Here is a 25506-nt window from a genome sequence, read left to right as displayed (position 1 = left end):
AGGGTTTTCACAGATTGTGTTATGCTGTAATGCCCTTGGGATGCTACTGATCACAGGCTGATCTGACTTGCTCCTATGGCAGCTAAGCTCTTGGTTCTCTAGGGTTCGAACGTCTTTGTCTCCATTAGCTACCTCTACCCTCCCTGTCAGGTATCACTCTGCCTGACTTCTGTTTGGCCGCCTCTCTGTTCCTCCCTATGTGGCACAATCTGTTCAGGGATGGAAAACCAGGTAAGCAAGTTTGTTAGAAATCTGTGAAAGAGTAAAACAAGTAGGTAAGAATCTCTACAAGTATATACTGCAGGCTTGGCAAGGTCAAGGACCTTTATTTTCCCCAAAGAAGGTTAAAGTTGCTAGAAGTTTATCTCTCGCAAGTGTTAAAATAGTTCAGTGATGAAGTCTAAATAATAAGCTGTGGTTACCAGCAGGATATGTTTATGAATGCTAAATCTTCTTGTAAAGGAAAGTAACTACAATGAGAGCACTTGAGTTTTTCCTTAAAAGAATTTTTACTATTCCCTTGAGTCACATGCCTTACACTGAATGTTGTTATTTGTTATTAGTTTATCCAGTATTCTTCTTACCAAGAGTATCTTTAATGAGGATTTCAAGCTTCTGTCCCATGTTGGGTCCTCTCTCCTCTCTTGGACTCTGTACTCGGTTTACAATCTCTTGCTTGATGGAGTTGATTACAAACAATAAATTATCTGTAAGACAGAATAGGACACTTGGAACATGTCACTAACATGGAAAAATTTACTTTTAATTGTGTAATAACAGATAATTAAAAATGAAGAACATATAAGAAAACATTAGGCAGTGATGGCTGCAAGCTTTCTTATCCAAAGTGATTAATTTCAAATGATGTGCCACTTTTGTAACAGACTGCACACATGTATCAGTCTTCACTATTCTGCAAGCAATTTGTCCTACTTGTCTTCACAGCTTTAAGACCTATGACAGTGTCTGATACTGACTCAGAGTTTTAGTAAATGTTTATTAAATAAATCAAAGCTCTTTAAAGACAAAGCTTTAAAAACAAAATTCTCTGCCTTTAAGAAGCTTTAAAAAAAGAGCAAATTTAACCAAAAGTAAATAAGGAGGAAAATAATAAAGATAAGAGAAATCAATAAAACAGAACACACACAATAAAGAAAGTTAACAAAGTCTAAAGCTGGTTCTTTGAAAATATCAACAAAATTGGTACTCACTCCCACTCTAATCCCCATCCCCAGCTAGACTGCTCCAACACCTATAGCTAGAATGAAAAAGGGGTTATCACTTTAAAACAAAGCCATTAAAAGGATAATAAGAAAATACTATGGTAACAAACTAAAAAACTTGGGTGAAATGGACAAATTTATTGAAAATGTCACTTAACATGAAGAAAAGGAATATCTGAACAGCCCATTTCTAACAAAGGAGTTGAATTTATCCAAAAATACTCCCAAAAGAAAACTCAGAGAGTTTTAATGTAAAATTATATCAAATATACAATAAAGAAATAAAAGCAATCTTATCAGACTTTTTCAAAAAAGAAGATCATGACTGAATTCATTCTATAAGGTAGTGTCCTTAAATACCAAAGCCTGACAAAGACATTACAAAAAAAGAAAATTAACAAACCAATATCCCTTTTGAATATAGACCTAAAAATCCTTGACAAAGTATTAGCAACAGACTCCAACTTAAAATATCAGACTGCTGCTGCTAAGTCGCTTCAGTCGTGTCTGACTCTGTGCGACCCCATAGACGGCAGCCCACCAGGCTCCCCTGTCCCTGGGATTCTCCAGGCAAGAACACTGGAGTGGGTTGCCATTTCCTTCTCCGATGCATGAAAGTGAAAAGTGAAAGTGAAGTCGCTCAGTTGTGTCCGACTCTTAGTGACCCCAAGGACTGCAGCCCACTAGGCTCCTCTATCCATGGGACTCTCCAGGCAAGAGTACTGGAGTGGGGTGCCATTGCCTTCTCCAAATATCAGATTAGAATCCTGCAAAATATTTGACTAGAATCCTGCAAAATATGTGCAATAGACTCTAAGTAAAAAGTAAAATAAATCATAACCAAATACAGTTTATTCTAAGAATGCAAGGTTGGTTTAATAAAAAATTAGTTAACATCATTCACCATATTAACAGGGGAATATGTGATATATTACCAGAATAAAGGAGAACAATGATTGCTCCAATAAATGCAATTTAAAAATAAAAAAAATGACAGTATTCCCTATCTATTCATGAAAAACAAAACTAGGAAAACAAGGAAACTTCAAACAATTGAGGGCATCTCAACTACCAAAAAACCTACAGCCAACATCAACTTAAAAGTCAAAGTTTCCCCTGCAAACAAGGCGGTCACCACTTCTATTCAAATGTCCTAAACATTGCAATAAGGCAAAGAACAGAATTAAAAGGCACAGAAATCAAAAGGAGTAAATAAAGCCATTTCTATTTGCAGGTGACAACTACTTACATAGAAAATTCCAGGGCATCTACACACCTACTATTGGAACTAATAAATTTAGCAAGAAAATACAGCAGGAGTAATACACGGAATTCTTTGGTGGCCCAGTGGTTAAGAATCTGCCTGTCAATGCAGGGTACATGCGTTTGATCCCTGGTCCAGGATGACCCCATATGCCTCAGAGCAACTAAGCACAAGGGCCACGACTACTGAGCCACATGCTGCAACTACTAAAACCCGAGTGGCCGGAACCGTGGTCTCCAAGAGGGGCCAGTGCAGTGAGAAGCCCGCGCACAGGACCAAGAGCAGCCCCCGCTCACAACTAGAGAAAAGCCAGGCACAGCAATGAAGACCCGGCGCAGCCAAAAAATAAATGTTAAAAAGGGTATAAAACAAAGTTCCATTTTACATATTAGCAACAAAGAATTTGAAATTTCAATAATGAGTCCATTTACAATAACATCAAAAATATAAAATATTCAGGAATAAATCTAACAAAAGATGTTCAAGCACTGTACATTAAAAACTATAAAACAAGTCAGAGAGAAATTAAAGAAGACAACCAGATGAAAAGAGATCCTAAGTTCATGGATTGGAAGCCTCCATTTTGTTAAGATGATAATTCCCTCCAAATTGATCTACAGATTAAAGCAATTCCAATCAAAATTTCAGAAGACTTCTTTTATAAAAAGTGATAAACTGGCTCCAAGATTGATAGTGGTCATGCAAAGGACCTAGAAGAGTCAAAACAACTTTGAAAGAAGAGAACAAAACCGGAAGACCAACAAGGACGAACACTACCAAGACTTTTATGATCTACTATAAAACTACATTAAGATACTGCATATTCACATAAAGATAGAAAACAGCTCAATGGAATAGAATACAGAGTCCAGAGGTAGATCCATACATATAGGATTAACTGATTTAATAAAGGTGAAAAAAAATCAATGGAAAAAGGAAGTCCTTTCAAAGAATGGTGCTTGATCAACTGGGTATTTGTTTGTGGGGATAAAAAAAACTGTAAAATCTAAAACTATATAAATCCTAGGAGAAAATATACACAAAAATACAGTTTTGAAGTTGGCAAACTTTCTAATTAGAATACACAAAAATATAAAATGAAAGACTAACACATCAGACTTCATCAAAATTTAAAATTTCTGCTCTTTGGAAGATGTCAGTGAGAAAACAAAAAGGCAATCCAAAGATTAATATAAAATATTTTCAATATATATGTCAGGTAAAGAACCTGTATCTACAATAAAGAACTTTTAGAAGACAAAATTTTTAAATGGCAAAATATTTTAAAAGACACTTCACCCACATACACACAAACAAAATATATAAACAGCCAATAAGCAAAGATGTTCAACATCATAAATCAATGAAATACAAATTAAATGATATACTGCCACATATCTATCAGGTTGGTTAAAAGTAAGAAGACTGACCTTACCAAGTGTTAGCAAGAATATGGACCAACTAGAACCCACCTATACTGTTTCTGAGAATGTAAAATGGTACAGCCACTTTGGAAAACAGCTTGGCAGTTTTTTATAAAGTTACTCACAGATATTTAACCAAGAGAGATTAAAACATATGTCCACCCAAACACCTCCCCAGGAATATTCATAGCAGCTCTACAGGCATATGTCTATAGCAGTTATAGCAACAGCAAACAATTTTCACCAACACATGAATGGATAAACTGCAGTATATCTAATACAATGGAATACTACTCAGCAAAGAAAACCATTTAACTATTGATATAGATGGAGAAATGTTTAAATAAATATGCAGAATGAAAGTAGCCAGGCAAAAGAGAAGAATGTATGGTAGGATTCCATTAATATAAAATTTTAGAAAAAGTACACTAATTTATAGTGACAGAAAGCAGATTGTGGTTACTCAAGAGATAGGAAGAGAGAGAGGACTAGCTTACCAAGGGGCACTAGGAAACTTTTGGAGGTGATCAAAATGTTCACTATCTTGACTGATTTCATACATATGTACATATGTCCAAAGTAACCATATAATCCTCTTTAAATACGTGGAGTTATTTTACTTTAGTTATACCTCAATAAAGTTGTGGGGTGTTTGGGGGGAACACACCTCCAGTTTCAACACATGAAAGTCCTATGGTCTGAAGTAAATCTCTACTACTTCAGACACTGCTTTGAAATCAATGATTTGTTATTCCTTATCTTGTAAAACTTAGAAGAAACCAATCTAGACTAATACTGAAGAGGGAAATCAGAAATAACTGGCAGGGGGAGGGGAAGTAATTTAAAACTACATGCAGGGGGACAATATATTAAAAAATGTGTCACTAAACAAGGAAAGCACAGCTGACTCCCTAAACCACATGAAATAGGAAATTTATGCTTGTTTCTCAAATAAACAAGAGAGAAAACCATTAACTCAAATATAAATAAGGACATTTACATGCAGGCTGGACTGATGAGAAGCAAAAAGCTTCTCCATCCTCAATAGGTAAAGCAAATTACCTCACTGTTTAAAAGTGAGAAGAGCACTAAAAACTGAAACAGCAGAACAGCTCTTCCCAACCTGGGCAGTGTCCATTCCAGAACATTGGGGACAGGCGGGGCAGAGGTGAAGGGCTCTACCGTCAAAAACTTCTAGGTGAGGAGATAAAAGCATCTGGCTCAGAAAGTGAGGACCAACCTTAAATTTCTAAGTCAGTCAGTCGCTCAGTTGTGTCAGAGAGTTTCATGACTCCATGAACTTTGGCCCACCAGGCTGCTCTGTCCATGGAATTCTCCAGGCAAGAATACTAAAGAGGGTAGCCATTCCCTTCTCCAGGGGGTCTTCCCAACCCAGAGATAGAACCTGGGTTTCCTGCATGCAGGTGGATTCTTTACTGTCTGAGCCACCAGGGAAGCCCGAAGTCTCTTAAGAGATCCCTCCTGTTCTGAGTTCATGATCATCCAAGAATCTTCCAAAATTGTAACCTTACATAGCTTGTCTGGGGATAAACTATGTTAATCAGGATGAAGGTCCTGTCCTCTTCGTAGCTTTACGTCTCATTCTGAGTCAACAAATCTACATTTGACTCACAGAGCTCACAGAGTTCCTGTGAGCCTTGGTAGAAGGAATCAAGAGGAGGAGGAGGTTTGGCAGCATAGGACAGGATGAGGACCACAGTTGTGGGCCCTGAAGCCAGTCCTTGGAACAGTGCTAGTTGATGACAAATTAAAATAGGCAAGAACAATACAGTACGTTTTTCATAAACCTAACTTTAGTCTGAGAGTATGCCTGTCTTAATTTTCTAACACTAAAATATTCTTCCCTGTATGAAATGACAGTAATTGTAGATATTCTTTTTAATGTCCTCATGTGGCAAAATATCAAGTTTGCAGCCCTATGGTTCCCAAGTCCCAAAATTTGTTCCCAATGTCACTGATTTTAGAAACCATTGGGTCAATAGGTAATGGATAAAAGTGTTCCACAAAGCAGTAACAGTGACTCGCAGATATTTAGAGGAATCAAGGGCACCATCCCCTTAAGAGATATATGCATGTTCCATGGGAAGAACTTGCAAACCCCATGCAATCTGGCAGAAACCAACACAGTATTGTAAAGCAATTATCCTTCAATTAAAAATAAATAAATTTAATTATAAAAAATATATACATGTGGCAAAATACACAGAAGCAGCAACTACTACATTGCTTCTAACATGTCTTCTAAACCAAGTCAAGGTTGCGCTTCTCAACACTGGAAAAGAGAAGCTTGTAAGACAGATGTGGAAGACAGAAATGAGTGAGAAGGTCCTTTTCCTCTGTGCTGACTAATTGAGAAGAAAATACACCTAGAGATAAGTTTTTTTTCGTACATGAAAATATCTACAGGCTTTAAGTTAGCTTTGGGAATAATAAAAATTAAAGGCCATCAAAAACTCAATTTGAAACAGAGGAATACATTCAGAAATATACATATTCCTGGCTCTTAACCAATTTCCCAATTGTTCCCCACCCCAGAACACAGAAAATATGTGCTTGTGGGCTTACACATACATATATACAAGCACAAAAATATATGGCCATACAGATGTGTATGATTATGGCTAAATTTATTAACTGAACAACACACAGTTATATGCCTACATGCATCCAGAGAAAAAGAGACCCAGAAGGGTTCCAGTGACCAACCACATCTCCCTGCATTATGAGTCAGCTGGGTTCTATTATAAAATGAAATAAGAATGCCCGTGACATTGGAATCATTATATATATACTTCAGTTAAGTTCAGTTGCTCAGTCATGTCTGACTCTTTGTGACCCCATGGACTGCAGCACGCCAGGCCTCCCTGTCCATCACCAACTCCCAGAGCTTTACTCAAACTCATGTCCATTGAGTTGGTGATGCCATCCAACCATCTCATCCTCTGTTGTCCCCTTCCCCTCCTGCCTTCAATCTTCCCCAGCATCAGGGTCTTTTCCAATGAGTTAGTTCTTCACATCAGGTGGCCAAAGTATTGAAGTTTCAGCTTCAGCATCAGTTCTTCCAATGAACATTCAGGGCTGATTTCCTTTAGGATGGACTGGTTGGATCTCCTTGCAGTCCAAGGGACTCTCAAGAGTCTTCTCCAACACTACAGTTCAAAAGCATCAATTCTTTGGTGCTCAGCTTTCTTTATAGTTCAACTCTCACATCCATACATGACTACTGGAAAAACCATAGCCTTGACTAGATGGACCTTTGTTGGCAAAGTAACGTTTCTGCTTTTTCACATGCTGTCTAAGTTGGTCTAACTTTTCTTCCAAGGAGTAAGCATCTTTTAATTTCATGGCTGCACTCACCAGCTGTAGTGATTTTGCTGCTGCTGCTAAGTCGCTTCAGTCATGTCCGACTCTGTGCGACCCCACAGACGGAAGCCCACCAGGCTCCCCCGTCCCTGGGATTCTCCAGGCAAGAACAGTGCAGTGGGTTGCCATTTCTGCCGGGAGCCGGCATATTGCATATTGAGTGCATATTGCATATTGAGTGCAGCACTTTCCACAGCATCATCTTTCAGGATCTGGAATAGCTCAACTGGAATTCTATCACTGCCGGGAGCCAGCGTGAGGAACTCTGCCCGTGGCAAATGTCATGAGGAAGGAGGCTCGGCATACACAAAGGTGGGATCGAGCCTCAGGAGTCCCCGTGGAAATTCTCGAGCATCTACCCCCAAAACCAGAGTCTGCCTACTTTCTGCTTTGTGCTTTCACCTACACCTCTGACTTTACGGGGGACTATCCCCCACTACCTCTCTCTGAAAAAAGAGTTAGCTTACAGCTCCAGTTAATAATTCCTGGGTGTGACAGTGTTTCAACCTACAAACTCCTTTGGAAATCCTCTAGCCTGCTTGAATAGGTTTCTCCGGCCACATGTGATTGTTCAGAGCCTCCCAACTGTGAGAGGCAGGAGATGTTCTAAACCGTCTAAACACAGATTCCTTTGAGTAGTTAAAAGATTGATTAGAAATTGTATTGGTGAAGGGTTTTTCACTTGTTGGGCCAATGTTTGCTGCTAAGTTTCCATATCCCTTACCTGCTGTGTCCCTGGCAGTGTATTGATTAATATAATTGGTGTAAGTAGTAGCTTTAATGTTTGTAACCTTGGACCCTTGAGTTAATTCTTTTTTGTTGTAGCCCACCACACCTTTGCCCTATAGGAATGCAACTTTAATGCTTTTTGGAGGGTGGCGCCTGCCTAATCACCTTTGGAGAAAAATAAGTTTTCTGAAGAAAGGGTCTTAAAATGTTAACAGGCCTCCGGGCCAGAAGATGATGCAAATCACCTAAACTTTTGCATATGATTAAGTTTGCAAGAAGAAAGCCTGGCTTAATGCATGACTCTACCCCTTCCCCCATCATCCTCTATGCATAACTTAAGGTATAAAAACTACTTTGGAAAATAAAGTGCGGGCCTTGTTCACCGAAACTTGGTCTCCCCATGTAGTTCTTTCTCTCACCTTCTGGCTGAATTATTCAGCCTCTTTTCTCCACTGAATTTCCTCACTGAGCTATCCTCATTCTATTACTCTTTATATCTTTGATGAATATTTAAATAAATAGGTCGCCGATGCTGTCTCTCCTTCGAATAGCCTGGATCAGCCGGGGCTGGACCCCGGCACATTTCCTTCTCCAATGCATGAAAGTGAAAAATGAAAGTGAAGTCGCTCAGTCGTGTCCAACCCTCAGCGACCCCATGGACTGCAGCCTTCCAGGCTCCTCCATCCATGGGATTTTCCAGGCAAGAGTACTCGAGTGGGGTGCCACTGCCTTCTCCACCAAGGCAGGAGACTCAGGTTCAACCCCTCAGTCAGGAAGGTCTCCCAGAGAAGGAAATGGCAACCCACTCCAGTATTCTTGCCTGGAGAATTCCAAGGACAGAGGAGCCTGGGGGGTTACAGTCTGTGGGGTCACAAAGAGCTGGGCACGACTTAGTGACTGAGCACACACGCATGCACAACACTTACTGAACACTTATGTGCCAGACATCAAATCATGCTGGAGTTAAGAAAATCTCTGGAAACAAATAATAATCAATCATTTAGCCACTGTTGCACTTTCAGATACAGCTTAGCCCAACAGCTAACTGACAGTGAAGAGGACAATTTTAGAGGCAAAGGAACATATGAGCTCTTATGACACGAAGCATAAGGAAGAGTAACCAGGAAAGGGGGAGGGAGGGGTGGTCCTTATTATGGAAGATCAAAAGCAGAGCTTCCCCACCCTCTAGTTCACTATAAAAGGGTTCCAAGTATGAGATAATGATTTGCTTTCCCTGGTGGCTCAGCTGGTAAACAATCCGCCTGCAATGCAGGAGACCTGGGTTCGATCCCTGGGTCAGGAAGATCCCCTGGAGAAGGGAACAGCTACCCACTCCAGTATTCTGGCCTGGAGAATTCCATGGACTATATAGTCCATGGGGTTGCAAAGAGTTGGACACAACTGAACGATTTTCACTTTCATTTTCAACCCACAGGGACCTCCTCCCATGAGCAGCCTACTCCGTTATACTCCAGGATACCTTAGAGATGACACCTTTCTGCATGTGCCAGGATGTGAAATATCAGGAAGCACTGATCTAAACCAACGGATCCCAAGTAAGTACTAGAATGGCTGTGTAAGAGTAATCTGGGGTAACATTAAAAATATGGATTTGGGGGTTCTACTTGCATAGATTATAGTTCAGAGAACCTGGGGAGAAGTCTAGAAATCTGTAGTTTAATATGTACACACAGATGATTCTAATGAGCAATCACATTTGTAAAACACATTTCCAAACTATCCATTCAAAGGTTAAAATATACATTAGTCAATAAAACTGGCTAACTTCACACATAACTGTAAAATTGAAGTCAGAGTTTACCATGGTCACAAGAGGAGATCTGGCTTGGGAGCCACAGATAGACACTAAGAGAAGAACATGAATAAATAAGAGTATAGCTTACTGAATAGATGAACAAAAAACAGAGGCTGGCCTGGACTTCCCTGGAAGTACAGTAGACAAGAATCTATCTGCTAGTACGGGCAGTACAGGTTTGATCTCTGGTCCAGGGAGATTCCATATGCCACAGGGCAACTAAAGGCCGTGCAAAAGTACTGAGCCCAAGATCTGGAGGCTGCGAGTCTCAACTACGGAGCCCACCGGCTGCAAGAACAGAAGCCCGTGCACCTAGAGCCTGAGCTCCGTAACAAAAGAAAGCCCGAGGCAACGACCAACACCCAGTGCTACCAAAGACAAAGCTTAAATCAAAGCGGCTGGCAGAAAGCTGGGCAGAATACAGGGAAAGCCAGAAACAAAACCAAAAATAATAAAAAGAGAGCAGTCAGCAAGGTAGATGGAAATTAATCAAATCCGTGTAAGTGTAGGCTTACCATATTCTGTGTTGAGGCCCCATAATTTCACTTTATTAGCTTCATACTGCGCTTTTTTCTTTAACCGACAAGCCCTGGGAAAGGAAGGAGCAATTACTTCATTTGTTTTTTTAAAGTGAACATTCAGAATATGCTTTTTGCTACTGTCATTTTCTAACAGCAACCAAAAAAATCACTGTCTACTGATGTTTACATCAAGGGCCTCAATTACCCAAAACATACAGTATAATCGTTTATCTAAACTTATTTCTTAAAATTTCACCATTCAAAAAATAAAGCTATGGCTAATATACCAAAATAAACAGAAAGTGACAATCAAGTGTTGTAAAAAATGTGAAGTAAGTGAACCCTCATATGTTGCTTGAGGGAATGTAGAACAGTACATACAGCTACTTTGGAAAAGAGTAAATATTTTTTTAATTTACTTCATTACTTTGGAAACAGCTACTTTGGCATTTTCTTATAAAGTTAAACACACTAGGTATTTACCCAAGAGAAATGAAAACTTATGTTCACATAAACACCTGTAAGTGTGTGTGCGTGTGTGCTCAGCTGCTCTGTTGTGTCCAACTCTTTGAGACCCCATGGACTGCAGCCTGCCAGGCTCCTCTGTCCATGGGATTTTTCAGGCAAGAATACCAGAGTAGGTTGTCATTTCCTCCTCCTGGGGATCTTGCCAACCTAGGGAATGAACCCGCATCTCCCACACTAGCAGACAGATTCTTCACCACTAAGCCCCCTGAGAAACTCAAGGAAACATTTATGGTGACTTTATTTGTAACCGCCAATAATTAGAAACTACTCAACTATCCTTCACCTGGTGAACAGATACACTGAAGTATTAATATATCACTTCAAAGGACTAGTACCATCAATAAAGAGTATCAAACTGTTAGTCCACACAACATGGATGAATCTCAAATTCATCCTGTGTGAAATCAAAGCCCGACTCAAAGGATGCACAGAATGATTTCATCTGTATTCTAGAAAAGGCACAACTGTAGGAACAGAAAACAGATCGGTGGTTGGGAGGAGTCAGGGTGAGAAAAGGAGTTCACTTTTACAAAGAGGCAAAGGAAAATTTTTAAGGTGATAACAACATTCAGTATCTTGATTATGGTTGTGGTTACATAATTGTAACCACAAAACTCACAGAGGAATACACTATAAGGGAAGACAAGTAAATTATACTCAATTAAAAAAAACCCTGACTTGTTGCAAAACAAACAAAAAATAAAGCTATGATAAAATTTTTCATTTTTATACTACAATATAAGGCCCTTGAGTTCATTCACTTCTCCCCTTTAAAAACTTATTCCATGAAGCATAAGTACCATCATTTATTTTCAAAGGAAAAATTATAATACTCTCATTGTTCTATTTATAAAAGGATATTTCTGAAAAAAATGGCTGAAGGCCATCTCCTCTATGAAAGCTCACTGAAGTCTAACCTCACCTCCCTTCAACTACATGAGTGAACATGATTACCATTTACCTGGAAGCCAGCTTATTTTTCTCCTTCCTTGACCTTGGCCGGGCTGTTAGGGGAAGCTCACTGACTGGAGTCAGATCACTAATCACTTTATTCAGCTTCCGCAGTTCGTTGCCTATCTGGAGCAGTTTTTTAGGGTTTGGAGTCAGGTCTTCCACATCTGTTCTCCGAGACTTCTTGACTGCATATTTTCCTACAGATGATTTAAAAGAAGTTTAAGTGAGATCATTTTATTTAACAAGAGATACATTTTCTATAGACATTTAAAAATCCATCTCTCTCTTCCCTTTTCTTTTTCAGCATATGAACAATCTACGGAAGGAGTGCTGGACTCCTCTTCTTCCCACCTTGTGACAGCAAGAAATGGAGGTAATATGGCACAACTCTATCTTTTTCCCAGCCCTTCTCCATCTTAAGGTTTGCAGCCCCACTATGACAGATTCTTAATTATTTGCTGCTGCTGCTGCATCTCTTCAATCGTGTCCGACTCTATGCGACCCCATAGACAGCAGCCCACCAGGCTTCCCGTCCCTGCATGGAAGTAATAATCAAATCTCAGGACTATAGTGCAAGCTCATCTGCACATAAAAATCAGGGCTCGGATATAGTATATGGTCAGGAACAAATTTGGAAATTTTACCCAAACCAAGACGTTTATACCGCTATGACTGAAAATATGTCAGACCTATATATTCCTGTGTTGAACTCAAAAGTCCAGCAAATAAGGATTGCCTTTTCAGAAACTCTGTCTTCAGTCAGGTTGATACACAACAGTACCCAAGACTCAGAAAGACCTTCCCTACCACTGCAGGCAAGAGGGATGGCTCTGTCCTCTGACGGCAATACCCTGAACAACATTCCTAGAACTCATTACATGCTACTTGGACCTGTTTATTGGACCTATCTTTTCATTTCTGGCAGAAAACTGATCCCAAGTCAAAAACCAGGTCTTCCATTCACTGAAAGGTAGTAGAATACAGACCTGAGTGCTATGGAAAGGGAAAATGAGGTACAAATATACTTCTGATACACCATCTGTGTCACAAACGCTTAGCAACTTAAATCTGTAGCAGGAGCAACTAATAAACTGTTTATTGAGCTTCAGACCTACTAGTGCCCTCTACCTTCTCAGTACAGACTTTGGATTAAGGTAAAAATAAAATTTGTGCAGAAGAAATTCTACTCAATTACATCCTCTTGGGTTCATAGTCGAAATCTGGCCTAAGACTATAAGCTTCTCCTGATTCCTACTGTTTAGTTTTTCCTACTCCATTCCTTCTCTCCACAATTATTCTTTCTTTTCCTTTCCATTCTCTCTTCTCCCACCACAATTTTGATTCCTATCTCCCTGTTTACATTTAGGCCTGGAGACTGGATAAGAATGAAAGACAGAGGTGCCGGAGCCCATTCTCTTCCTCCTCAATCCTTCTTTCTTGCTAACAGCAGCTGCAACAGGTCAGCAATCAGCAGGCTCCTGGTCATTTCCTGGGTAGGACAGGTAGACTAAGAAGTGACTAGAAATCATTTTTACGTAAGCTTTCCTCCTTGTTTAGGTGATGGCTGTTAAAACTGAAAAAAGCTATTCACTAATGAAGAGCAATCACAGCAAATACAGAAGCTCTATTGCTCTACTCTCCCATTTGTTAGGAGGGGTTGAACCTATATACAATGTTTAATGATTAAGTATTGTGATTTACTATCTCTATTTGAAAGTGACTTAAAATATTAGGGACAGATGGTTACCAAGACTTACCATGGTGATCATGAAATGAACTGAAAGCGACTCAGTCGTGTCTGACTCTCTGCAACCCCATGGACTATACAATCCATGGAATTCTCCAGGCCAGAATACTGGAGTGGGTAGCCTTTCTGTTCTCCAGGGGATCTTCCCAACCCAGGGACCTAACCCTGATCTCCCACATCACAGGCAGATTCTCCACCAGCTGAGACACAAGGGGACCCCTTGCGGTGTGCATGGTGCACGCAAACGTCACTACGTAATATACCTGAAACTACGATAACGTAATATTGAATGTCCACTATATTTTAAAAATAAGAAGAAGAAATAAAGAAAGAAAAAAGAAGGAAAGGAAGGAAGGAAGGGAGGGACACACACAACACGTATGATCAAAATCCCCTCTCACCATGGTGTAAGCCGTTTTTCTGATACATGTTACTTGGCAAGGTCTCTCGGTTCCATTCAGATGGCCTCAGCATCCTCTCTTGCTGTGATGGTGTGAGTTGCTCACTGTACTCCCAGAAGTACCTTCTTTTACCTCTCTTCCGAGAGGTAACTGAAGTCATCTCCTTCAAGTCTTCCACAGAATCATTTTCATAGCCTTAAAAAAAGAAAATGCCCACCCCCCAATACTTCTTAAGTTTCACAAATTTTAATAAACTAAGCAAGAAAAACAAAAAGATTCCTTCTATTTACTACTTGACACATTTCACCTGAAAACATCATTAGCATGTCAGAGAATAAACAAAATCTGTAAAAATGACATTTAATATAGATATTTCTAACTCATAAAATATTCAGAGATTAATAAACAGAAATAACTACACTGTGTATCTTCCTTAGGTTTCTCTTTGGTTAGTACACAACACTTTTTTTGTATCATCACATAATATTGAGAGAATAATGAAATCCAGCTACAGGAAGACAATCCAATCTAAAAATGGGCAGAGACCTAAGTGTACATTTCCCCAAAGAAGACATACAGATAGCCAATAGGCACACGAAAAAGATGCTCAATGTCGCTACTTGTCAAAGAAACACAGATCAAAACCACAATGGGTAACACCTCTCACCAGTCAGAATGGCCGTCATTAAAAAGTCCACAAGCAATAAATGCTGGAGAGGATGTGCATGTTGACGGACATGTAAGTTGGTAGAGGCACTATGGAAAACAGTATGAAGGATCCTTCAAAAACTAAAAAGAGAGTTGCCACAGGATTCAGCAATTCCACTCCCGGGCATATATCCAAAGAAAACTCTAGTTCAAAAAGATACACGCACCACAATGTTCACAGCAGCACTATTTATAATAGCCAAGACTTGGAAGCAACCTAAATGCCCACCGACCGTTGAATGGGTAAAGAAGATAGAATACTACTCAGCCATAAAAAAGAACAAAACCATGCCATTTGCAACAACATGGACAAAAGTACAGATTATCATATTAAGTGAAGTCATACAAAGAAAAATAAATACCATATGATATCACTTATATGTAGAATCTAAAATATGATACAAATGAACTTATTTTACAAAAGAGACTCAGTTCAGTTCAGTGCAGTTCAGTCGCTCAGTTGTGTCCGACTCTTTGCGACCCCATGAATCGCAGCACACCAGGCCTCCCTGTCCATCACCAACTCCCGGAGTTCACTGAGACTCGCATCCATTGAGTCAGTGATGCCATCCAGCCATCTCATCCTCTGTCGTCCCCTTCTCCTCCTGCCCCCAATCCCTCCCAGCATCAGAGTCTTTTCCAATGAGTCAACTCTTCGCATGAGGTGGCCAAAGTACTGGAGTTTCAGCTTAAAACAGACTCATGGACATAGAAAATAAACCTGATTACCAAAGAGGAAAGTGGGGGGAGGAATAAATTAAGAGTTTGGGATCTGTGGACAGAAACTACTATATATAAACAAAAGATACTACTGCATAGTAGGGGACTATCTATAATATCCTATAATAGCCTATAGAGAAAAGAATATGAAAAAGATTTTATGTGTACATAACTCAGGCACTTAGCTGCATACTAGAGACTAACGCAACACTGCATGAATCAACTATGTTTCAACTTTTAGAAAAGGAAATGCAGTCTCTACCATTAGTTAATGATGGTACTTAGAGACTATACAATTTCTTTGATGTCTTTATGTATTTGAAACATTTCCAGACAGAAAGCTGTTGCATTTCTCGGATGGTAACCTACCAGGCAGAATTCTGTCAGGCAGCAGTGCAGTGGTTTTCTTCCTACTTCCCACCCTATCCTTTTTGTAAAAGTACAAGAATGACAGTTCTCACACAGGCTATTCAAATAAAAACATATGCCTATTCTAACTAATATTTTATCAGAAGCGATTTGAATTTACTTCACTTTTTAAGAACCTATCTTCCCTACTAAAAGGAAGTTTCAAAAAAAATTCTGGGCCACTGGAACTACTGGTTTGACCCAATACAGGATGATCTGTAAAACTAAAATACCCTCAGAGCACATCCATCTTAAAAGTACAAATGGGCTGTGCACAGAATATGTTGTTGTTCGCTAAGTCACATCTGACTCTGTGACCTCATGGACTGTATGTAGCACACCACGCTCCTCTGTCCTCCACTATCTCCCGGAGTTAGTTCAAATCCATGTCCACTGAGTCGGTGATGCTATCTAACCATCTCATCCTCTGCTACCCTCTTCTCCTTTTGTCTCCAATCTTTCTCAGCATCAGGGTCTTTTTCAACAAGTCGACTCACTCTTCACCATCAGGTGGCCAAAGTATTAGAGCTGCAGCAACAGTCCTTCCAATGAATATTCAGGGTTAGTTCCCTCTGGGATTGACTGGTTTGATCTCCTTGCAGTTCAAGGGACTCTCAAGTCTTCTGTAGCACCACAATTTGAAAACATCAATTCTTTGGCACTCAGCCTTCTTTCTGGTACAGCTCTCACATCCATACATGACTACTGGAAAAACCATAGCTTTGACTATACCTCAACAGACAGGTGCACCAACTGAAATACTCCCATCAGTGTCAAGAACTGGCGTCCCACATTTAAGTGTTCTTGCCCAGAGAATCCCAGGGACGGGGAAGCCTGGTGGGCTGTCGTCTATGGGGTCGCACAGAGTCGGACATGACTGAAGTGACTTAGCAGTAGCAGCAGCCCAAAGTATAAAGGAAACACTTTCACATGTAACTTTCTCAGGCAACCCATCCCCCCGACACTTTATTTGATATGTTCCTCAGGTGGCCTAGATTTCTGGGAAAACACTGTCTCTCTCATTTAAGGAATGTACTCACATATTTTGTGAGTACTCACAGGTATTTCATCTGAGGCTTCTAAGAACCTGGTAGGAAGAGGTTATTAACCCTATTTACACAAACATGCTCATGGAGGTTTAAGTGATTTGGCAAAGCTGGGACTGGCTCAGGCCCCACGACTCCAGCTCCAATTTGGCTTCCTACTTTTCCTGTATCTATCCAGTTGAGTGGTCTGAATAGAATTTTTTTCCCGTATATATTCCATGTTAAATCCAAACTGTCATTAGGATTTGGACTTCTCCTCTCCTATCCAAATTAGTTATCAGTTTTGCTTAATTCATATGTCCAGGCTTTTTCCAAAACAGTGTTTAAGGGTATCCATTTTCTTTAACCTAAAATTTTCTAAAGTATATACCATAAATTCACAATAACGTGTGTGCACACATAAATACACACACAAAGGATTTGTTAAAGTCTTTCAATTAAAAGACTACTGTGATCAAGTAGCATGCAGAAAAGTTATTCAATATATTCCAAGATCACTGGTCTTGCATTTAAGATGATTAAATATTTCTCCAAGTGTGTTCATAGGAACACAATTGCTGTAAACTATGCCCTCAATCCCAAGTGAGCTCTGTGGTCAAAGAAATTTTAAGAAGCACTCATCTCGCCTCTCTCGCAAGTCACAGCGCACAGAAGAGCAGCAGACCAAGAGACCCCAGCTGCACACAGGCCCACTAAACCTCAAGCTACATGAAGACAAGAGTCGTGCCAATTCTGCTGACCTCTGCACAGCCAACAATTAGTACACATAGCCTCCAACACAAGACAGATACACCCCCCACTGTTTTTTTAAACAAATCAGTGATTTGTTTAATGTACAAATGTACATTTCCCATGGAGACTTTTCTGTTTTCTTTTCATTTGATGGATCACCATATTGATCTAATTCATTCCTTCCTGACACAATTACCAAAAGGTAGTCAAAAAGGTGACACAGACGCCTAAAAGTCTGATCACACACCTTTGATTAGTGCAGGTTACTGCCATTAAGCTGGTAAAGCCTATCATGAAAATGTTTAGTAGGAATTACAAACTAAACTCTCATTCTGGGGACCTAAATCTTAGTCTTACAACCATGTAATTCCATGACCCCAAACAGTTGTTGCCTGTCCTCAGAACAGGCTCTATTAAAACTTGGGAGCAAGTCCAGAGCAGGGACTGAAACTCCATTTTACACCTTTCCTGGGGCTTTGTAGACTCAGGCACTGTTGTAGCCAACTGCCAAGAAACAGCATCAAGGGAGCTAGTCATCACAAAAGGGCCTTTGTACACTGTCTGCTGCAAATTAAACCAATCAACCCACTCTAAAACTAGCACTCTCAAGAAACTATAACCATCCCACTTTTCTGCTTCAAAGAATTTCTTCTTGCCTCTCACCAATTCACATTTGTATTCTTAAAGTAGCCTGTTTAGCTCTTTTTTCCAAGAAGGGAAATTTTCATTAGCAAATGTGAATAAATCCCCAAAATACCACAAAATATCATTGATTTGAGGTTAAAGCATTTCATTTGTTGACATTTGTGAGACGCATCCAAGTAATCCTAACCAAAGAGGTTTTACTTCAAGTCAACTGGAAGTGAGTGAATTAAATGCCATCCAAACATTTAGCATTGTTAAACAGCACCAAGAGGAAGGCTTCACCTTGCCAAGTGCCAGCTAATGCATCTCTGTTTTAAAGCGGTGTTGGCTGCTTAACACCAACAAACTCAAGAATCAGGGTTCTCCTACCAGGACAGGGCAAGAGAATGTGGCAGGACAGAAAAGCACCAGCTGTAACAAGGCTTGCCCTTCCCTACGAGAGTCAAAAGACAGAGAAAACGGAAATGCGAGTCAAGTTATGAAGTGGTTTCTCTTCATAGGCCTACTCATCTCTCAACACATTTATCCAGGTGAAACCAAGTCAAAAGATCAAGGATGAACTTAAACTGCAGTTAAAAGTCAAAGAAAAGTGGGAATTCCCTAGTGGTCCGGTGGTTAGGACTCCACGCTCTCAATGTCAAGGGCCCAGGTTCCATCCCTGGTCAGGGAACTAAGATCTCATCCAAAAAAAAAAAAAGTCAAAGCAAAGCAAACCTAAAACCAGAAGCAGAATAAACAGTATAGTCCTTGCCCGCCTTGACTGGTGATGGCAGAATTTACTCCCTCAGGAATATTTAAAAGGAATATTTACATACTCCTTTTAGTGTCAACTGGTAAAGAAATTTTTCTTCTCTACACTTTCCATTTCCTAGTTATTACTCCTTGTCTTGATCCTTCCCCTCCCTTCTACCCTAATTCTAAATACGGGATTCAGAACAGTAGGGCTGACCTGTCAGGCTGTAAGGACCACCAACAGCACTCTGGCCTCCCCATGGGAGGGAGCTGCGTAACTACCACTAACTGCAAAGACAACTCTCCTTCAAACACCTCAAAGCAGATTCATTAACTGGCTGAGAGAAAAGTTTTCTTGCTAAGTAGAAAAGACAACTGGTTCTATCGAGACTATACTGAGTACTAAAGTAAACCAAAGAAAATGCACAAACCCTGTTCCTCCACAGCAAAGTACCTTTTCCTTACTTGAAACTCCACCCAAGTCAAACAATTTAGTTGTATCAAATGCATAAATCTAAGCATTTATGCAACAGAAAAAGTTCACTAAGACGAAAGTCTCTCAGCAATAATACGCTTCACTGGCCACAATACAGCTACTGCTGCACCTGCTATGGCTCAAAAACCTTGCTGGAGATTAAATATCAATGTTTATATTGCCCCAAATTCCAACAACAAAAGGGTTCTCTTTGACAATTCATGAAGTTTTTAATAACTTGGTCTTTTATGTAGAAGTTATAGTATTAACATTATTTTTGAAGAATAACTTTCATTTAAATGTGAAGATCTTCACCTCTTTGTGAATTTTTAACTCTATGCCACTTGGAAATACCATTTTCATAAATAAAAACTGCATGAGCCAACCGTGACAACAGCCCAGCCATGTACATGCTGAAGTGAACCAGTTCCCCACAGATTTCATTTTCTTTTTCCCTTTTATTTATAATGTGCTGTATATAAACAGAGCAGAGACTCCTTCATGCTCATTAAATTAAAGCATGTATTTTTCTTCAATGGAAAAATACTGTGCAAATGAAAGATGCAGCAGACACAAAGAAAAAGCTGTCTTTTACATTATTCATTAAACAGGCTTCGTTGGTTATTAGGCATGAGTAATACAAACCATCATCACTTGATTCACTATTCTTGGGATTCCAAACTTACCTTAAGTCTAACAGAGGGACAAAGGCAGAAATAGGAATATTTTTAAACCAATCAAGTTTGGCATCTTGGCACAGCTGCTCAAAGAGTGACAAATCAGGTCACTTAACATAAGATAAATTAAGAAGCAGCCCTCAAGGAACCAGCATATGAACCACACATGAGCAAGAATGATTATTTTAAAACTGTTTAAATAGATAAGAACAAGTATATATCCAAGCCAAGATACTAAGTCATTTAATCTCCAAACTCAGACAAAGAAAGTCCACAGCAAAACTATTTCAAGAGAGTAGGAAACAGTTTGGTAAGCCTCCAAATAATGTAATACCTGGTTCAGAGAAAGTGTCACTAATGTCATCATCCTTGTCATCTTCATAATCCTCTTCCTCTTCTTCCTCTTCCTCGTTTTCAGAAAGTTCGTGCTCGCTGCCAAATCCTTCATCGTGGTCCTCGTCATCAACATCCTCCTCATCCTCCTCATCCTCTTCAGGACTGCATTTGGTTGGCTGTTCACCCAAGTTGTCAGAGACAAAAAGGGAATAATTGTGCTCTTCTTTTTTCTGGGATGAATCTGAGACCGATGTGCTGGCAGAAAGGCTGCTACTCTCTCCTGCTGCAACTGACCCAGGCCCCTCCTGAGGCAGGGGACTGAGTAATAGTTCCTGGGTTTCTTTAAAAGGCAAAGCTGGAGTGGCATGACCCTGCAGAGGCTCTGTCCCTTTTTTCTCTGGTCTCTTGGCTACTGCACCACAGTAGCAGGTGTTTTCCTTTGCTGCATCTGCATGAACCTGGCTCAAGAGAGGCCGGCTCTGCTGCACTGGGTTGATCTTTACCTTTGCCTTTTTCACATAGTCTTTACATTCAACATGAAAGTTCACTTTCTCATTATGATACATGTTGGTCTTCACCATGATTTGTGTGCTTGAAGTGGGTTTACTTGCTTTTTGGACACAGTCTGACAAAGGGACCTCAGCTTGAAGAGTCTTAGAAGAACACACAGGGGCAGCTGCTCTGCTTGTGATCTTTTTACCAGGGAATGAAGAGGCCAAGGGATTTTGTTTGACACTGAAAAGTGAGTCAGGGTAATAAAGGGAATCAGAAACAGACTGTGAGTCCTCGCTATTGAGCTGGGCCAGAGTTGGAGTTTTACTTATGACCTCTTCATCTTGGTAAGGGCTGGAAAAGTCATCAAGACCCAAGTAATCCACTTCTTTTGTTCCCCAGATGTCACAGCTGGTTAGTTTGGTGTACTTCGTTAAGTCTTCACAGTATGTATCCCACTGTTCCCAGTTTGAGGTTAAAGTACCCTCATTATCTAGGACATCTGTGAAAGACTCCAGATTTTCAATGTCTTTGCAGTCCTCCAAAGAAAGGAAGTTGTCTCTAGGATTCTGTTGGTAGTTCATCTCTCTATCCTGAGAAAGGTTAAAAAAAAAATTACATACCATATTTAAGGAAAACATTAATAACCTATATCCTCACTTTCATGTATCAGGTAAACAGTACTCAACCTTTGGTCTGTTTTAAGATAAAGACTACTTACATGTCACTCTACCATTCCATATAGTATCATTTCCTTGGGCAAGGAAAAAAAAAAAGAGGGAAACTATGTCCCCTGAGAAACTTAGGCATGGTCAAGGGCTCTTGAACTTCACTATAAACACTCTTCCTGAAAAAGTTTACATTTCCTGATCTTTAACTCAGAAAGGATTTGGAGATCTTCTTAGAAACAAGCTTCATTTATAAAGCAAATAATAAAGGCCTTTCCTTCATCATAGAAGAATCTGTCCTCCTAAGTCAGAACTTATACACAGAGTGAAGAGCAATCCACAGAGAGCTGAAACTCAGCCACAGAAAGATGAAATCTTTGGAAAGAACCTGTACCAACTCTTGGGCTTGGGGAATAAAATACTTCTCTCATTAGTACTGTACTTCTCATGAGTAGAGATATAATTTTTAAAATGTCAGTATGACTATGCAGCCATTAACAAGAATACATGTAAGCTCTAATGTATTAAGATGAAAGGCCACTTACCATGTTATGTTAGGAGTTAAGCTACAGAATACTGTATTAATATGTCATACAATTTAAAATATTCATATATTAATTTATTATTAATTTTACATGCATAGAAAAACTCTGTTGGTCTTAATTACCTTTAGGGAGAAGGTTTGGTGGGTGGAGGCTCAGTAAGAAAATGAGGAAATTTTCTGTTTTCCAGTCTGTTTTTGTTCTGTATCAATTTTTCCATTGGTCTGTTTGCTTTGTTTTGTTTTTCCTTTTGCTTGCATATGTGTCTTTGTGTGTTTTACCAGTTTTACTGAAGTAGAGTTTACATACAACAAAATTCACCTCTACAAAGTGTACAACTCGATAATTTTTTAGTAAATTAACAGACTTGTGTCAGCTTTCCAGTTTTCATATACCTATGCTGCTTAAATTGCATGTAATTTAAATTATTCTTAAGTGTCTATTTACCTCAAGAATAAATGATAAGTATATTCAGATATTGCTTGGAATTGCTATTTTTGCCTCACATTCTCTGTAGTACATGCCTTGCTCAATGTTATCATTCCTAAATATCCTAGCTGAAAAGTCTTTTAACTGTTGGGCTAAAAGATGCCTTCTCATCCTCATTGTCAAAAACTAGATCTAAGGATGTTTAGATCTTTCCTCCTACTATTTTCAATGGCTTCATACATCCTGCCAAAATACTATGACTGATACTAATATGCATTAAGTTTGGCCTAATCACACTCTTTTTTATAAAGAAGGCTTAAAAAGGCCTTTATAAATAAAAAAACTATACCTTTACCCCAAATTGATTAAAGCAGAATCCAAGAAAATGTTACTTACCAGTTCATACATGAAATCTGGATCTGAACTGTTTGCTAAGAGATCTGTGCTCATCAGAGTCTGTTCTGAAAAGGTGTGGCTTCGAAAGGCATCCCCAAAAGGCGGATCCATTCCGCTTACACTAGGCTACAACAGAGTGATTTTAATTTTGCAAAGTTAATGACTGCTTCAAGGCCAATTACATACAAGACCCACCACCATACCTATCAAGTAATTATTTTCAGAACAATTTTGTATTTTTTTTCCGCTTAACATTAAAACAACACTAAGATGCATTAAACATGGGAAAAGGAACAGAGTGGCAATGGTTAATAGTACCTAATTTCTAAAAACTAAAGCTTATTTAGGCACCGGAGTCAGCACATCGTGCCCTAATGAGTACTTTTATTTATTAGCTATATAACATGTCTTCAAACCCATCTCTAACACCACCAGCTGTTCTAACTCCACAAAGTAGAGGATCCCCTGCCATTTCCTGGAGTCAGCAGAGGTAGCAAGACAGTCTCACTCTACCCTCCTCAATGAATTCAATGTCTTACTTCCCCAAACAACTGAAAGACCATTTGGGCATCTCTAGTCCAAAAATGCCTCCAGGAATGTGATGGAGATAGGATGAGCCAAATATCAAAAAATCTGCTGAGTGAGGCCAGTAACTGGAATATGAACTTAGTAGCCTTAATCTTGATCCCTAAGAAGGGTACAATTTCTAGGACAAAATAAGAAAGGGAGAAAATAAAAAGACTCGGCACCCAGAGTTAATGCTCCTTCTTTTTTCTTTGTCCCCCCTTTCCCATTTCAGTATCTATACAAAACACTCCAGGGTGAAGTTCAGGCTAACACTCCTAAAAAGTGGCCCACACAAGTCAAACTCCTCACTTTGAAATCTAACTTGGATAAAGAAAGAAGATGGGAAAGAATAAAAATTCCCTCTTTACCTTTTTGTTATTTTCCAAGTTACTGTCAAAACTTTAAAAATTTATATTATAGTCTACTTGCTTATATTTCTCTATTCATATACATATACTTTCTACCTAACAGTGACTGACCCATTTTTATGCACTTTTTCATCATGTTTTTCTTTATGAGTATGTCCCATCCCAGGGATGGGTGGCTCAGTTGTAAAGAATCCACCTACCAATGAAGGAGATGTGGATTCGATCCCAGGGTCGCTAAGATCCCCTGGAGAAGGAAATGGCAACCCACTCCAGTATCCTTGCCTGAGAAACCCCATGGATGGAGGAGCCTGGAGGGCTACAATGTACGGCGTCGCAAACAGTCAGACACAGCTTAGTGACTAAACAACTTCCCATCCCATTCTTTTGTTCCTAATCTTCTGCAACCTGTAGGCTGCAAGTTCAAAGTGTTTTATGGACATAACTTCAAGTATTCAATAAACAGCAAATGAAACTGTGAATGGGAAAGAACTGGAAATAGGTATCTGTAGTCCACTTGCTCTAGTGGTTGGGGTGGAGAGAGGCCACTGGTCCACAAACCCCTTTCTTCCTTCACTGCCTGCTGGACCATCTCAGCAAGTTGTTGATTTCCTGTGCTCAAGGCACAGTTCTGCCTGGCCCCACATAAAGCTACCTTATAGTCCCTGGCCTCTCATTATTTCTAGGTTTTTCACTAGCACAAAACAGGAAAGGATAAGAGCTAACCATTGGAGGGGGAAGGGAGGACGTTTGGACATGCAGAGCGGGGAATAGGAGGGTTCATTTATTCTTTCAGTGATTGCCTCAAACCAGTAATTACCATAGCATAAATAGTCATTCTTAGATATGTTTTGTGGGAGGTGTGTGTGTGTGTGTGTGTGTGTGTGTGTGTGTGTATCTGGGAGATATATATAGGGGTGGGTGGGTGGGTGTGTGTGAAAGAGACATTGCAGTCCCTCACCATTTCGTCCTAATTGAATCCGATGGGCATGAAGGGAGAGGAACAATGGGAAAAAGAAGATACAGGGGAATGAAATGGGCTTTCTGTGGCAGATTAATTTTCTAGGGATTTGGTTTAGCCCCCATAAAAGTCAGCACTTCTGTCACCTTTTAACCAATCTTTCGTTCACATTGCTCCATGTGTCAAGCTCAATGAATTTCAAAGCTGTGGCAAAGGAAGGATATCTATTCAAAGCCAGCTGACAGCAGCAGCAGAATGTCTTTACATACAGCACAGAGTCGCACTAAGACCCGGAAAACCTACAGACCTGGCCGCAGCAGGACTAGAAAACCCTGCCCCTGCCCTGTGTGGTTTACCTGAGGCATTTCCAAGCCCGGATCCTGAGAGTCTGAGCCCACACTTCTCTTTGTTCTTGTTTGTAGATTCCTTTCCAGCTTTACTTTTATTTCAAGACCAAAGATGATTTTCACAACAAACAGCAGGTTTTCCAGGATGCCTTCAATTCAACTGCTTGGATCACTTGTTTTTTTTTCTTAATAATTCTGTGCGAATCTGTCAAACAACACAAAGTAACTTCACTGAAAATGCCACTAAAAACAAGTTGACCTTTCAAAAA

The 25506-nt window shown here is 39.7% G+C and overlaps 1 protein-coding gene across 3 annotated transcripts in view; it reads right to left on the bottom strand.

The window, feature by feature from the left end:
• The window catches only part of CREBRF (CREB3 regulatory factor), a 60844-nt gene that overhangs the window by 12134 nt on the left and 23204 nt on the right, over positions 1 to 25506 (bottom strand). For all 3 annotated transcript variants that reach the window (XM_019982910.2, XM_019982911.2, XM_070774526.1), the window contains exons 2-8: positions 25247 to 25442; positions 22998 to 23123; positions 20469 to 21555; positions 13992 to 14186; positions 11851 to 12040; positions 10356 to 10429; positions 585 to 707 (exon numbers count right to left, since the gene is read on the bottom strand). In XM_019982910.2, coding sequence (XP_019838469.1) covers positions 585 to 707; positions 10356 to 10429; positions 11851 to 12040; positions 13992 to 14186; positions 20469 to 21555; positions 22998 to 23123; positions 25247 to 25255 — 1804 coding nt within the window. In that variant the 5' untranslated portion in view covers positions 25256 to 25442. The remainder of the gene's footprint in view (positions 1 to 584; positions 708 to 10355; positions 10430 to 11850; positions 12041 to 13991; positions 14187 to 20468; positions 21556 to 22997; positions 23124 to 25246; positions 25443 to 25506) is intronic.

The sequence above is a fragment of the Bos indicus genome, chromosome 20 (assembly GCF_029378745.1).
Source record: "Bos indicus isolate NIAB-ARS_2022 breed Sahiwal x Tharparkar chromosome 20, NIAB-ARS_B.indTharparkar_mat_pri_1.0, whole genome shotgun sequence".
NCBI classification, from domain to species: Eukaryota; Metazoa; Chordata; class Mammalia; order Artiodactyla; family Bovidae; genus Bos; species Bos indicus.
This window is presented reverse-complemented; position numbering and strand designations above follow the sequence as displayed.